Source organism: Ovis aries, chromosome 7 (assembly GCF_016772045.2).
Source record: "Ovis aries strain OAR_USU_Benz2616 breed Rambouillet chromosome 7, ARS-UI_Ramb_v3.0, whole genome shotgun sequence".
Lineage (NCBI taxonomy): Eukaryota > Metazoa > Chordata > Mammalia > Artiodactyla > Bovidae > Ovis > Ovis aries.
The window spans coordinates 87,511,801-87,527,944 of NC_056060.1; the positions used below are offsets into that span (position 1 = coordinate 87,511,801).

The window sequence follows — 16,144 nt, forward strand, 5'->3', positions numbered from 1 at the left end:
CAGACTTCTCTTCAGTTGCCTAAGCCCCGTGTCCTTCAAGTTTCCATGTGAGTCCCCCTCCCTTAAGAATCCTGCCCTGACCACACTATGCCAGAGTCATCTTTTGTTCTTCTGGACTCTGCTGCACCTCATACAAAGATCACAATCATACTGGACACGCGACTCCAAAGAGCGTCCCATCTCTTTTGGGACATCTCCAGTGACGGGGTAGTTCACTTCATCTGGAGGTGGTCTGTGTGTAAGGCAGAGACATAACCACTTTCTCTAGAACTTCCATTCACTGGACAGCGTTCTATCCTTGAGGGCAGGGGGATCTCTCTTCCAATTTAAGACTGCCTCAAACCCTTGGGGCTACTGCTCTTGGTATTGTTGAGTACATCCAAACACTTTGGTACTTCACAGGTTCCTCACACAAAGAGACTCAGGTGTGACTCTTAACATTGTCTGTGTCATGGGATGAGGTTTAAAAAGACAACCATCTGTCCACGCTACTCCTCCTGAGTGGACCAGGTGAGGCACCTGCTGCTAGGCTGACACCGAGGCTGACAGTAACCCCGAGGCTGACGGTATCAGCAGCAGCGGTGGCGACTAGCATGTACTTAGTGCCTACCCGTGCCCAGCACTGCTCTGGGGGTTACCCTTATCATGTGCCCCACCATGGTAACTCACTTTTAACTCTATTTTATAGATGAGGCAACTGTGGTTCAGAGAGGGTAAGTGACTAGCTCCAGGTCACACAGGAAGCAAGTAGTATATCTGAGATTGGAACTCAGGAGGTCCGGCTCCAGAGGCCATGCCTTTAACCTCTGTGAAAGGGGTACTCAGTCTAATACCTGTATTCTATTTGGACCTTACAGATTGACCTCTGCCTTATCGAGCCCATACTAGGCAGATCCAACTTCTCACCTTTGGTCTAGCTCTTTACATCATTTGGTCTCACGTCTCTCCTCTCTGGGCTTCTCTAGTGGCTCAGACAGTAAGGAATCTGCCTACAATGCAGGAGACCTGGGCTTGGGTAGATTTCCTGGAGAGGGGAAAGGCAACCCACTCCAGTATTCTTGCCTGGAGAATCCCATGGACAGAGGAGCCTGTCCAGTTACAGTCCGTGGGCTCACAAAGAGTCAGACATGACTGAGTAACTAATACACACACACACTTTCCTTTCTACTGGGTATAACAGTACCTTGCAGGGTTAGAGTTATTTACAAAATGTGATATATCTACAGCGTGGGTGCTCCATGATCTTAAAAATTTCAAACAAAAGACTTCCTTCCAATTCACTACCCTCTAACTCACCTCAAAAAGTGGAGCTCAGAATAAAAATCTAATGACTAGTACCAAATTGACACAGATACTCATGTCCTTTTTCTTAAAAGTTTTATCATAATTAAGGGAGTCTAAAATTGCATTTGGTTATCTAGCAACCATAAAACCTCTTGTCTGTGTCATTTTCTCAATTCTTGTCTCCTATATAGTTAGAAATTGTACCTTGTATCCTCATGGGTTGTTTATTTTGGTGGATCAAGTTGTCTAACTTTCCATTTTATCTCCGTTAGACTTCCTCTTGTTAGACACAGGCTGTGGTTCAAGCGTACTGTGACCTCTTAAACCTTTGCAGTACCAAAGTGTTTGGATGTACAGAGCCAACTCAACAATACCAGGAGCCTTAGGGGTTTGAGGCAGCCTTCAATTGGAAGAGAGATCACACATTCTAATTCTCAATGTCAGTTCATTCACAACCATGACCAGTTGGTGAGTGGGCTTCTGTTCCCATGGCCCTTCCCTCTTCGTCCAGGCTCTTGATGAATATGAATCAAGCCCTTCATCCAGGGCTTGACCTCAGATGAGAGCCTGCCTCCCCAAGCCTTTAACCACCACACCATCTCTGAATGCTGCTGTTTAGCCAGTGACAAGTCTTTGTGGTTCTGTCCACCTTACATCCCTCATAACATGAGAAACTTTCCCAAAAGATCAGCAGAAGTCCATATACAACTCCACTGTGTCTCTACTGTCATTGATGAGTATTCCCAGAAAAGGAATTTATTTTAGTCTGATGTGACTAGGTCTTAGTTCTTACAGAAAACTTAGTATCTCAAGAAGTGCTATAGTTCAAGACTTAAAAAAAAAAAAGTCTCTTCTCTTCCACCCTCTGTTCCCTTTTCAGCACAACATAAACTTTAATGCCCTTGATGGACTGGAATTGAGATCTTCAGACCTTTCCCTGAAGGGCAGGGACAGCAAACCAGGATAGGGTGAGCCTGGTGGTGGAGGTACCTCGAGACCAAAGCAGCTCAGCAGATGTCACAGGAAAGGAGAAGACGTGAGGAGGAATGAGACTCTTAGATGTGAAAAATCGTGAGAGGGAGAACTGGGGTATGAAGTGGCCTGGGGAGAGAGAAGGATGGTGCTCTCCCGGTCTGCCCGTATTTTCCTAGATAAGAGATTGGTGTTAACTTAGGGATTTGTAAGGAAGGAGTTTTAGCTCCAAATGGAAACCAGTAATATGTTTCTTTTAAAACTCTCCTTCAGATGACAAATAAAATAATAAATGAGCACATGCTATGCATCAGAAAGCGTATTGTTTTCAGTGAAGTATAACATAGTTAAGAGGTGAGAGCTCAAGTCATCAATGTGCAGCCCTGTTGATGCCTTTTCCCAAACTAAGCACCGTGGGCAATGCCACTCTTATCCAGAAACAGAACTACTTCACCCGCTTTGCCCTCTTCCACTCATTAATTCCCTGAGAGTAACCACTCTTCTGACATATATCCATACAGGATGAGTTCTTTGTCTCGATTTGTTCCTTGTATAAACGAAACATGTAGGATATACACTCTTCTGTGAGATGCATCCATGTGACTATCTGGACATAGGACCAGGCATTCTCAGGGCTGCATGGCATTTTGCAGGTATAGATGACAATTTACTAATTCATTCTACTGCAGAGGAACATGGGGTTATTTTCTAGGTTTTGGCTATTATGACTAGTGTTGTTATGAAAATTTTTGTGCATGACTTGGGTTGGACATACGTAAGCATTTCTGTTGGTATTGGAATTGTGGAGTCCCAGGAGGGGAATTGTGGAGTCGTGGAACAAAAATATTTAGCTTTAGTAGCTATTGCCATGCAATTTTCAGAAAGTAGTTATACTGCTATACATTTTAAAGTTTAATAAAGTCCAAAACTACCCTACAAGATAGGTATATTATCATTCTCTCTCCTTCTCTCTCTGATGAATAAACAAAGACTCAGAGAGTTGCCCAAGGCTAAATAGCTATGGTAATGACAGTCTGAATTTAAATCCAGCTCTGTCTGGTGCCAAAGCCCGTGTTCTTCATCACTACCCTGAATTACGTTCATGTCTTGGAGAGAATTCATGCCTTCACCTCCCCCACTTCCTGAAGTAGAGCCTCTGCTGTAGAATTAAGATCGAGAGTACTCAGTGTGAGGGGCTGGCCTACTGGTGTAGTGTCAAGCGGGACATAGTTTGGTTGACAGTGAATCTCTGATGCCATTGTGCAAAAATGAACCTGCAACCCCCTTCAAAGCACCTGGGGATAGAGCATGCCCACATCCTCTGCTTTTGCCAAGGACATGGGCAGGGTGGGTGTAGAACATTGGTGGTTCAGTTCAGTTCAGTCGCTCAGTTGTGTCTGACTCTTTGCGACCCCATGAATCGCAGCACGCCAGGCCTCCCTGTCCATCACCAACTCCCGGAGTTCACTCAGACTCACGTCCATTGAGTCCATGATGCCATCCAGCCATCTCATCCTCTGTCGTCCCCTTCTCCTCCTGCCCCCAATCCCTCCCAGCATCAGAGTCTTTTCCAATGAGTCAACTCTTCGCATGAGGTGGCCAAAGAACTGGAGCTTCAGCTTTAGCATCATTCCTTCCAAAGAAATCCCAGGGTTGATCTCCTTCAGAATGGACTGGTTGGATCTCCTTGCATTCCAAGGGACTCTCAAGAGTCTTCTCCAACACCACAGTTCAAACGCATCAATTCTTCGGTGCTCAGCCTTCTTCACAGTCCAACTCTCACATCCATACATGACCACAGGAAAAACCATAGCCTTGACTAGACGCACTTTAGTTGGCAAAGAAATGTCTCTGCTTTTGAATATACTATCTAGGTTGGTCATAACTTTTCTTCCAAGGAGTAAGCATCTTTTAATTTCATGGCTGCAGTCACCATCTGCAGTGATTTTGGAGCCCCCCAAAATTAAGTCTGACACTGTTTCCACTGTTTCCCTATCTATTTCCCATGAAGTGATGGGACCAGATGCCATGATCTTCGTTTTCTGAATGTTGAGCTTCAAACCAACTTTTTTACTCTCCTCTTTCACTTTCATCAAGAGGCTTTTTAGCTCCTCTTCACTTTCTGCCATAAGGGTGGTGTCATCTGCATATCTGAGGTTATTGATATTTCTCCCGGCAATCTTGATTCCAGCTTGTGTTTCTTCCAGTCCAGCGTTTCTCATGATGTACTCTGCATAGAAGTTAAATAAGCAGGGTGACAATATACAGCCTTGATGTACTCCTTTTCCTATTTGGAACCAGTCTGTTGTTCCATGTCCAGTTGTAACTATTGCTTCCTGACCTGCATATAGGTTTCTCAAGAGGCTGGTCAGGTGGTCTGGTATTCCCATCTCTTTCAGAATTTTCCAGTTTCTTGTGATCCACACAGTCAAAGGCTTTGGCATAGTCAATAAAGCAGAAATAGATGTTTTTCTGGAAGTCTCTTGCTTTTTCCATGATCCAGCGGATGTTGGCAATTTGATCTCTAGAGCATTGCTGGTAGGGGTGAGAAATCTGACATGTCTCCCAAGTTACAGGGAGTCCTCACAGGCATGGGTGGCCATGTGAAATGGAGGCTTCTCTTGATATGTTGTGATAGATTTTTTAAGTTCTAGCACTGAGTGAGTGAAGTCGCTCAGTCATGTCCAACTCTTTGCGACCCCGTGGACTGTAGCCCACCAGGCTCTTCTGTCCATGGGATTCTCCAGGCAAGAATACTGGAGTGGGTTGCCATTTCCTTCTCCAGGGGATCTTCCCAACCCAGGGATCGAACCCAGGTCTCCCGCATTGCAGGTAGACGCTTTAACCTCTGAGCCACCAGGGAAGCCCCAAGGTCTAGCACATGTTATTCAGAATTCCCAGTTACAACCCAACCCAAAATTGCTTAAGCAAAAAAGAAAAAAGAAAGTTTTGGTTCGTGAGATGAAACCAGGATCCTTTGGGCTTCAGGTCTGGCTACATCTAGGTGCTGAAACGTCACTGGAAATACATCTCTATCCATCTCTTGACTCTTCTTCTTTGTTGTCTTCATTTTTAGAGAAGATTATCTTGACTAGTAACAGTGCTATCTCTCATCAATTCTGATGTCACTCTAATCATTTGACAATGAGGTTAAAAAAAAAAAAAGAGGGTCCTTCCCCCAGTATTCCAGTAAAAGTTCCAGTGTAAACTCTAATTTGACTCAGTTGGGGTGACAAACCCATCCCTAAACTAATCACTGTGGCAGGAATGCAATGTCCTAATTGGCTAAACTGGGTCCCAAGATCTGGGGTTGGGATGAACCCCACCTAAATGACCTGGACCAAGACTGGTGGTGAAAGTCATTTTACCTTCAAAGTGGGTCAAAGGGTATGGTGAAAGGGAGGCAAGTAGAACCAACAGAGAGCCATCATCGGGACTTTCTGGTCCTGATGAGGGACTTTCTAGTCCTGATGAGGGACTTTAGACGGATGCTGATGGGAGGATCCAGAGGAAGAACTGATGAGCCCAGTCTGAAGCTTTGAAGACAGCCTTCATCACACCTTCCCACTGTCTGTGGTTCTCAATACAGGCCCCACTTTCCTCTGAATCTGTCTCAAGGAAGCAGAGGAACTATAGGGAGGCAGTGGAAGGCCACATGGCAGCCGGATCTTTCGGGTTGTGCCAGTGGTGCCCATGTGTTGGAGTCGTGTGGGGGCCCTTCTGTCTCCCAAGCAGCCGGATCATGAGACATTTGCAAAGATGCTAACCCCATGTAAGAAGTATGCCGTTCGATAATTATGTAGATTAGCTGGCAATTAGATAATGTCACTCACTTTCCCTCTCCTGCTCGGTTCTCAGACAGCAGACAAGCATTTTGAGCTTCTGCACCAGTCTGGGCCTTCCACATAGGCACTGGAGCAAATTCGCTGCCCCTGTGGCTGTCTGGGCCCTCCTGTGGCTCAGAAGAGGGGAGCAGTTGGCTGACCAGTAGAGGGGGCTCCCTGACTCCCATTTCCCCATTTCTCGAGCCTAGCACAGCCCTAGGAGAGGGTTAAAGAAGGCTTAAGGGTGGACGCTTGGGGCAGTTGGCTTGAGGCCATTGATATTAAATGGAAGGTCATTTCTAGCCTGGGCTACTGCAACAGTTTCCCAGAGGTCACAGGAAGGTCCACGGTCCAAGAAAGCAATACAAGAACTTTAGGAGAGAATTTTGGTGTCCATAGGGCATCGAGTCTAGGTTAACCTGATTCTGATGCTACCAGTCCTGAAATCAGATTCTGCCTAGCGCCTGTGGAAGGGGAAAAAAGCTTGGTTTTCCCGTTAGCTTTTTTGATTCCCCACAATGCAGGCAGGGGACTATCGGTATCTCCAGTGCTGGTCTGGGCAGGAGGGGAGGATGGTCAATCTGATGGACGAGGCTCATCAGGCAGGGTTGAGTGGCCACCCCAAAGCAGATGGGGTAAATTCCCATGATCCTCCGCACAGGGAGTGGTCCTAGGCAGCCTACTTCCTAACTCATGTGTTACCCCAGATCACTTGGCGTGTGCTGCTTTGTCCTGAGGGGTCATCTGAGCCTGGCATTCAGGGAAGCCTGGAGGTGCAGGATTGCTGTCATTGTATGGAACAGAGAGGTGTAGAGGTCACCGCATGAAACACAAATGATCCTCAAGGATGCTCTTCAGCTTCTTTTATTGTTCATTCTTTCTATACATGTGTCTCGAGCTCCCACTCCATGGGAGCCAAGGTCCTGTGGCAGCACCAGAGTGAAGCAGTCTGTGCCCCCAGGGAGATTTCACAGCGTGGACTCTCTTATTGTTCTGGTTTTGTCTCTAAAGTACACATTGCCCCACTACTTTGTGACGCCCCTAAGGCAAGGACCGTGTCTTCTTCTGCTTAGATCCAGGAGCGACTGGATGAATTGGAGCTCAATAAGTAGTTAGATTGAACTGAGCAAGTCATTTAATTTCTGCAGACACACAAGTGACTTTCTGAGGCCCAGAGGGTTGACATCTAGATCAGTCCAAAAGCTTCTGGGGCCATCCGTTTAGAGGGACTCCCATGTGCCTGCTCCTCCATGTCATTGGGCCCTCCGTCTCCATGTCCTTGCCTTCCACCAAGGGGGTCCCACTGGCTGAAGCCACCTGAGCCTGGGCCTTGCCTGAGCTAGACTCCTAGGTCTAAACTGGCAGGAGGGGAAGTAGAGAAGGAGGTGCGGCAGCCAGGGGTAGTGTCACTGAGAAAACACTTTCCCAAGCCTCTGGAGCTCAGACACCGTGGGCTCCATCCGTGATGTGATCTTTACGTTCTTGGCTCATTGATATTGCCCAGTGTGGGATACTTCGTTGGAGAGACCTGGGCTTTTTGCTCGTCATGTCTGCCTTGCTCCCCACTCTTCTAGATCAGATGCACGATGGAGGGAGCGATAGGAAAGCAGCTGTCCTTTGAGCACATTTCCTAAAAGTGGTCCCTTTTCAAAAACTTGATTAAAAAATTCAGGATGGGGAACACATATACACCCATGGCTGATTCATGTCAATGTATGGCAAAAACCACTACAATATTGTAAAATAATTAGCCTCCAATTAAAATAAATTTTTAAATTTTTGATTAAAAAATTATGTATACATGGCAGATATTAGGAGCAGAAGAAGCCCTCTTTGGGCACAAGGGTCTCTCTTCTCCCCTGGGATGTTGCACTGGTGCCCTAGTGTTTGCACTAGTCCTTCTGGAAGCTTCTTTCCAGACATTTACATAGCTAGTTCTCTCATCCTCCTTCAAGGCTTTCCTTAAATCTCATCTTCTCAGATTCTGATTTGTGATGTTTGCCTATTTCTGTGGTGTAAATATTCTAGCTTAGCTGATTTCGTGCTACCAAAGTGTCATCAACCAGCTCAAAAACTGCTGTGTTTTTTTTTTTTTTTTTTTTGCGGGCTCTAGAGCACGTGGGCTCTGTAGTTGCAGCTCATACTCCAGAGTGTGGGCTCAGCGTTTGCGGTGCATGGGCTTTAGTTGTCTGGAGCTTGTGGAATCTTTCCAGACCAGGGATCCAACCTGCCTCCCCTGTATCCGCAGGCAGATTCTTATCCACTGTATCACCGTGCATGCATGCTAAGTCACTTACAGTCATGGACACCTCTTTGTGACCCTCTGGACTGTAGCCTGCCAGGCTTCTCTGTCCATGGGATTCTCTAGGCAAGAATGCTGGAGTGGGCTGCCATGTCCTCCTCCAGGGGATCTTTCTGACTCAGGGATTGATCTCAAGTCTCCTGTAGCACCTGCACTGCAGGTGGATTCTTTTACCTGTTGAGTCGCCAGGGAAGCCCCAGGGGGGTCCAAAAACTGCTGGCATTTTAAACGTTGGTTTGGCTTGTGCTTGTACGAAGCCTGCATGTGTTGGCACATGCTATGCTCATGTTCCAGTTAAGACTTCCTCACACCCCTGGAGGTGCCCATGCCACGCTTTGGGAAACACTGTGTGTATAGGACGTTTTATACCACAGAGGCTTTCCTTATCATGGATTTAATCAGCCTCTTTTTGGGTGGGCTGTGTGTTCACTGGAAATAGGTGTTTGTTCCTGCTTAAGGAACAGCGTTTTCCTCTTCAAAGGATGAGTAATAACTAGCTTTGCTAATGCAGCCATCATAAACATAGTAGACAGTGGTTTGACAGCGACCATGGTGAATTATCAAGCATGCCAATTAATAAGCAGCAACTTGCATAACTCTTGAAAATTACACTCATTGCTCTCATGCGAACAGAGAAGTCTCCTCTCAGCCCTGTGACCAAAGTCTGCCTTCAGTCAGCCACCCCTTAACTGGGTCCTGGTGCATTTACAGTCAGTATAAAACATGCATGATATGCTCTAGGTCTGTGGCATTCCTTAACTATTCATTTGTTGCTCATTCGTGTTTTTTTTTTTTAAATTTAAAAATGTATGTTTTAATATACTGTCCCCCCTTTGCAGATACACACACACTCACACATATAGACATACACCAGCGATCCTCCCTTCTCATCCTTCCTTACAAATAAGGAAGAGGTAGCGTTCATTGTTCCCCTACTGTGGCTGTAGTCTCATGCTAGAATCTTCTAATACATGATTGCATTGAATCCTGTCTCCAACTTTGTAAAAAGGCTATTATGTTCTCTATGAGTGAGAAAATAGAAACTCAAATAAGTTAAGAAATTTTCTCAAAGTTCCATATACAAGAACTAGGATACACTCAGCCTTTTTTTTTAAAGGTTCAAAGCACATTTCCCCGCTCCCCTCAACAAGACCTTTTCTCCAACATTTAGTTAAGAGATGAGTGTTTTTTGCTCATTACCCACCTTCTAGTTTATTCTGACTCCTATAAATAATTCCCTCAAAATGTAAAGGTGAGGATCTGTCTTCGGCTGCCTACACCAGACATTGGCTTGGCAAAATGAGAAGGAAAATCTAAAACAAACAAAAAATCACTGTCATGTTCATGTCTTTTAATAGGTAAACAAGTTAAAACTGCATGTGTGTGTTTGAGTATCTAAAACGTTAGCACATACCTGAAAAATAAATTTTGGCCACGTGACCCTGTGATATGAACATCGTAAGAATGTGCTGATATGGCTTGGCGGGTTTGATACTCTTTTTGCACGCGGAAAACCTAAGTGCATCCTTAGGAGCTGAGTTTGGGGTCCTGACATGGCTCTGAAAGACCCTGGGCCTTTCCTGCCGCTTAAAGCACCAAGCGCTCTGGGACTCACTAGAGTAGCTGGGCTCGCAGTCAGCGCTCCATCAATATTTGTGAAATAGGGCGCAGTATTTTCCTGACACAGGGCCCTAATCTTTCTTTCCTTCTCCCCTTCTCCTTCCTGCAGGTTTTTTCTCTGGAGTCCTGGGAGGCAGGTTACGGGCCAGCCCGCCTCTAGCCCGCACCATGAAGCCTGAGTCCGCTTCCGTTCGGCCCCGGGCGCTGCTCTGCCTGAGCTCTCAACTTCCGGCTGCTCCCCTCCCCGCGGCCCTCTGCTGCTAGGAGGTCGACCTTCAGGGCTGGTCCTGGGCCTGTTTCTGCCTTGCGCCTGGCTCACCTGACTGCTCACTCCTCCTCCATCACGGCCCCCCTGACCCCAGCCCTCTCCCCGGCCTCCCTGGCTGGGCCGTTTGGGGGTCTGCTGCCGGGAGGTGGACATTGCTGAAGGCTTCCACCCGCCAGCCGGCCCGCCGTGTACTTTTCTCCTGCCCAAATCGAGGCCTCCGGATCCACATTGGATAGCTGAGATCTTTTCTTGGAGAAAGACACTCCGCTCCCCACTCTGCACCCTCACTGTCCCCCTGCCCGCCTGGGCGACCTCCTCTACTGCTGCCCCGGCCTTCCCCCGCTCCGTCTCTTACTGAACTTCTTGCTCGTGGGTGCCCACCAGGGGCTTCCTGGTTTTCTTTCCTCCTTCCGCATCCTCCTCTCCGTGTGTGTGTGCCTCCTCCCTCTTGTGTGTTCTCTGTCCCCCAGCCATCTCCTCTTCCTCTCTGCCTTCCACTTCAAAGGAGGTGGGGCGGGGGGATTGCCCCCCGAGGGCTGTTGCCCGCCTCCGGGCCCCTGGGCCTTCGCCAGAATGAGCCTCACCACGCATTCGGTGTTCTTCACCTTGAAGGTGAGCCTCCTGCTGGGATCCCTGCTGGGGCTCTGCCTGGGCCTGGAGTTCATGGGCTTCCCCAACCAGTGGGCGCGCTACCTCCGCTGGGATGCCAGCACGCGCAGCGACCTCAGCTTCCAGTTCAAGACCAACGTGTCCGCGGGGCTGCTCCTCTACCTGGACGACGGCGGCGTCTGCGACTTCCTCTGCCTCTCCCTGGTGGACGGCCGTGTGCAGCTGCGCCTCAGCATGGACTGTGCGGAGACCGCCGTGCTGTCCGGCAAGCGGGTGAACGACAGCAGCTGGCACTTCGTCATGGTGAGCCGCGACCGCCTGCGCACCGTGCTGGTGCTCGACGGGGAGGGCAGGTCCGCGGAGCTGCAGCCCCAGCGGCCCTACATGGACGTGGTCAGTGACCTGTTCCTGGGCGGCGTTCCCGCCGACATCCGGCCGTCTGCCCTGACCCTCGATGGGGTGCAGGCCATGCCCAGCTTCAAGGGATTAATCTCGGATCTCAAGTACGGCAACTCAGAGCCCCGGCTTCTGGGAAGCCAGGGTGTCCAGTTGGATGCCGAGGGGCCCTGCGGTGAGCGTCCCTGTGAAAATGGCGGCATCTGCTTTCTCCTGGATGGACACCCCACCTGTGACTGTTCTACCACTGGCTATGGCGGCAAGCTGTGCTCGGAAGGTAAGGATCCTCTTCTCTACCCCTCTGAGGCTCGAGCCCACCCCTGACGGCTTGGGTAAGGATCAAGATCCCCTGGAGGGAAACCAGTTCTATCATTGACCCGCCTCTTTAGCTGCCTGTTAGATAATTGGGTCTCTTTCCCCGAGGGTGTGGTAGAAATCCTTGGCTTTCTCTTGATGGAAAAATCCATCAGATCTCAGCAGGAGAGAATCCTGACTACTCAACCATGGGCTCCTTCCTTACACAAATGTTTGGCTCTGCTCAGAAAGCTTGATAGAGTCAAGTATAGGATCTGAGCCCCAGCTCAGCTGTTTCCACCGCGGTGAAGCTCTGAAGGATCAGTACAAGGCCAGAAGTCAGATAGAAAGGGGCAAAGTGGCTGTCTATGGCCCTCCTGATCCCTTGAGAATTGGGCCCTTGTGAATAGACGGGACACTCCGCTTCACTTTCTCCTTATCGTCCCTAATATAAGGAATGCCTGTGCAAAGAATGAGGGTTGATAGACTGTGGGTCCACACCCAGCCTTGCTGTCAACCCAGTCCTTCAGCTGTGCCGCTCCTCCCACAGTTTTCTGGAAGGTGTCTGATGGGTAGACAGGGCATTTTGGAGGGGACTTCTCGCCTCCTCGTACTAACACCCCCAGGTGATTCCATTGTGCAGCTAAAGTTGGGAACCAGCAGGTCAAGGGAGGTCAGCGGGTGGGTCCAGGTGAGTGTCTTAGCACAGACTCCCACAATCCCTTCATTCAGGTGATACCCTACTGCCTTGGGATTTGTAATTAAAAATAGTGTCTGCAGATGCTCCTTACACTTTCCCTGAAACCACCCAACTCCTAAAGCAGGCTGTGGTTGATACGAACGTTATCTACTAGCAGGTATTAAAACATTTCTTTAAATCAAAACAAAGTTTATTTCACAGGTGCTACATGCTGGAGACCAGAACACTTTGGGGATCTTCTTGGGAACCTCCTTGTAGGTCAAGTATGGGATATCGCAAGAGTACTTCTTTCCTCTTCTGGGCCTGCCATCACACCTCCCTTCTTGTGGGTGGGTTGCCAGAGAGGGAGATGCAAGGCATGCAAGAAGTCCTTTTCTGACCTCTGTTATTGCTCACTGAGTCCACTGGAGGAGGGATGGGGCAGAGGGGTAGAGGCAGCCCCAACCCACAGAGTCATCTGGGGACAGTGGTTACTGAAGCACTTACCACAAGCAGGTCCCCCTGGAGCCGACTGCTGTTCCAGAGCTTCTGGGCTTTGGAGAAAGTTCTTCCTGAAAGCTGACATGAACACTTGTTTTCTCCTTTGCCCAAAGGATCTGTTCTGTTCTCAGCACTGGCATTGGAAGCTGGCATTCTTCCTTTCTAGGGACCATAGTGTTTGCAAGTGTGTTGTTAACTTGCTGATTATCCCTGATTGCATTTTTTGTGTTTAAAAAGAACTCATTTCCTCTGGGCAGGTTTGGATCAGCACTTTTCTGCAGGAAGAAATCTCTATACTATATATGTATACAATTTCTTCTCTCTCTTTTTTTTTTTTTTTTGGTTTGGGTGTGTGTGTGTGTATGTTTGTTTGAGGTCTGCAGAGGAGTTTCTTCAGAGTAGATGATAAGCAGTCAATTTTTTAATAGCTAAATACAATATATATATTTTAATGATTTTTTTTTTCTATAGGGTTCAGACCATCTCGTGGCTATGGACTGATGCCTCTATCTGTAGAAGGCAAACACAGCATATTTCATTATTCTCTTGGTACATAATACAGTAAACAAACTTAGTATTAACTACACTCCACTAACTACTAACACTTGGTTGGTTTGGAGCAGTGTAATGGCTGAGGTGAGGGTGAATGTTGGAGGTACCAGCATTTACTGTTGGTGACTTGAAGCCTGTTGCTCCTGGTAATTGTCATTATGTCTGATCAATCACAAAGATGCATATCAGGCTTTTAGGAAATATCTGTTCTCTCCACACAGTTAATTTTTAGAGTAAGCAGGGGAAAACTCACCTGTAAAATATGAAGGGGGAAAAAAAACACCCACAGCAGCTGCTGAGTGTCAAGCCGATCTGCATAAAACAAGACAAACAGCCTAAACAAATAACTGCCAGTTTTCCTAAAGACAGTGTAAAACGGGCAGTGAGGGTGGCTCTCTCGCCCACTTTAAATTGCAAATGTCACAGAACTAAAACCCGCGGGACTTGGTCCCGGCAGTGAGTCCTGTGTACCAAGCCTCTGATCATCCCACTTTGCAGGATGGGCCGTGCTGTTTGATCGTGTAGGGGCTAATGCTTTAGCAGTTCAAGGGCAGGAAGAGCTGGGAGGGCTCCTGCAGCTTCAGATGGATGTGGTCGGGGCCTGTTGGAGGCGCTCTCTGCGGTCCATTAGCTTCTAGCATGCTGGTGGTATTGATGTTTGCTTGGCCTGTCTGGCTTTCCATGCCTCAGTGGCTTGGAAATGTCTCCATCCTGCACCCCAGGAAGAACGCACGGCTGAGCCCATCTCTTCTATTTGCTTTGGGCGATTTTGACCTCCCATTGGGTATCTTTTCTAGGTAAGACACACAAGACCCCGGAGATAGTTGCTGTGGGAGAGATGGGTTTGCATGGGACAAGTTATGGACACAGTTATCTTCTGTTTCCTGTGGCAAAAGACTTTGGCTGCAGACTGAACCCCACACAGCCTACTTGGGGAACCTTCATCCCAAGACTCCCAAACCAGCTAATGGCCACATTGAACATTCTGGCACATGCTGGAGAGAGAGGGGGTGGTCCTGGGCTTTTTTTTTTTCTTCTAGGTTGTTATGTTTATAAATCAAATGTTTGGGTTTTCAACTTCAGATTTGTTCAAGATGACTTTTAATCTTGCCTCAAAAAAACTTTAAAATTATGCATATCTGTTTTGGAGTATAATCCCTCTGTGGTGGGAGATATTCACCTGGCTTTTTCTGTTTAGCCCAGTATGTCCTGTTTGGGGCATCTCTGAACCTCACTGGACAATAAAGAGGTACCCCCAGCAGCCTCCAGACAGCAGCCCTCTCATTGGTTACTGGGGGCTTGTCATTACTTTGACATGAGTTTAGCTTGATTGTTTTTAAAACATTCTCAATTGTGGAATGTGCAGGTATTGAATTTCTCAACAATCTTATAGCCATGACGAACTGGTTCACTGCCAAGGTGTCTCCGTTTCAGTACCAGTTTCCCTGAAGAGTTCATTTAGCCTGAAACCAGCCTGCTGCAGGTGGGGTGGGGCCAAGGAAAGGTGGGGAAGTTTCCACAGGTTGATCTCTATGATCAGATCTTAATCCATGGGTCTACCTGTGTCAAAGATCATTTGTGCATCTGTGTTTTTAGGTTAATTTCAGTGAGGCGACATGAGGTCCTGTTGAGTCGGCAAAAAGAAAAATTGGTTCATTGTCTGCTATCTTTTCCTGCTAACTTAGGCAGGTGCCCAGGGCAAAAGCAGCTTGTTTTGAGTCTCAGCTGTTTTCAGGGGTGGGGATCCCCCAGTGAGGTACCTGTGGGTGCAGGTAATAGGGACCAGAGTCTGAGTACAAGCACACGGTGGTATGGGCTCCACTAGCCTCCCATCCATCCCCCATCCCTCTCACCGTCTGAAGCTGACATCCTACTCAGGTTGGTTTGATGGATGGCTCAGTACCACTGTGTGGCCTTGGTGTGCCTTCCCGAAAGTGAATTTCAATTAGTTTTCTTTTTTATGGAGAATGTTCCGTTTCTTCTCCCATTTCTCAAAGCCAGAACTAAGATGGAAAGGTATTCCAAGAAGAGGTGCTTATCCCCGAGGCTTCACCAAGAGCCAGAGACAGGATGCTATAGCGAAGGTCCCAGTAATTGCTGTGGCTCCTCCCGTTTGGGGCATTTGTATAAAAATACCAGCGTTTCTTCTTCCCCTTGCCCTTGCCCCTTCTGCCTGAATAGTAACGTGGCTTTGTTCCTAATCTCAGCCAACCCCTACAGCCTAGGAGCGGGGTGGGCAGTGGTGAGTCATCAAGAGCCAAGTCTAGCTCCTTTTCAGAATCCTTCCCCCTGGGGGGTGGAGACAAGCCCAGAAGCAGGGAGGACTCGATTTCCCACCCAGCATTCGGGCGTTAGGACCAGCCCCGCTCTCCCCTGGCCCAGCCAGCCATCCAGCGGGGGCTGTCGCTAAACGAGCCTGAATAGGGGTCTGATTGCTCTTTCTCGTCCTCTCCTCCTGATTACCCAGCGAGATTTCCTGGGTATGCTGCATGCTAAATGACAGAGCTGCCGCCTGCCACTTGCTCCAATTATCCTCCTTTTAACTGCGAGGGAAGAGCAATTTTTTTTTTTAACTGCTCCCCCCACCCCCCTCCTCACAATAGCATCTCTGCCTCCCTGTAAAGACAGAAGACCCTTCTTCCTTGTACCCCCTTCTGTGGATGTGAGAGCAGCCTTCTCCTTCCACCCCAGCCTGCACTCCAGCTGTGGGCTGCAGAGAGGGTGGGCCTTGTGTAAGGCTTGGTCCAGGTTCAGCAGGGTTGAGGGGCGGGTGGGCATTCTGCCAGAAGCCTTCCAGGAGCTCTGAACTTGTATTTGCATCTGGTGATGAGACACCACAGGCC

At 48.2% G+C, this 16,144-nt stretch overlaps 1 protein-coding gene across 15 annotated transcripts in view; it reads left to right on the forward strand.

The window, feature by feature from the left end:
* Positions 1-16,144, forward strand: part of NRXN3 (neurexin 3) — a 1,842,793-nt gene that overhangs the window by 64,371 nt on the left and 1,762,278 nt on the right. For all 15 annotated transcript variants that reach the window (XR_009601311.1, XR_006060480.1, XM_060418434.1 and 12 more), the window contains exon 2: positions 10,112-11,552. Coding sequence is in view for 13 of the 15 variants with exons in the window: in XM_060418434.1 (XP_060274417.1) it covers positions 10,844-11,552 (709 nt within the window). In the remaining 2 variants the exon portion in view is untranslated. The remainder of the gene's footprint in view (positions 1-10,111; positions 11,553-16,144) is intronic.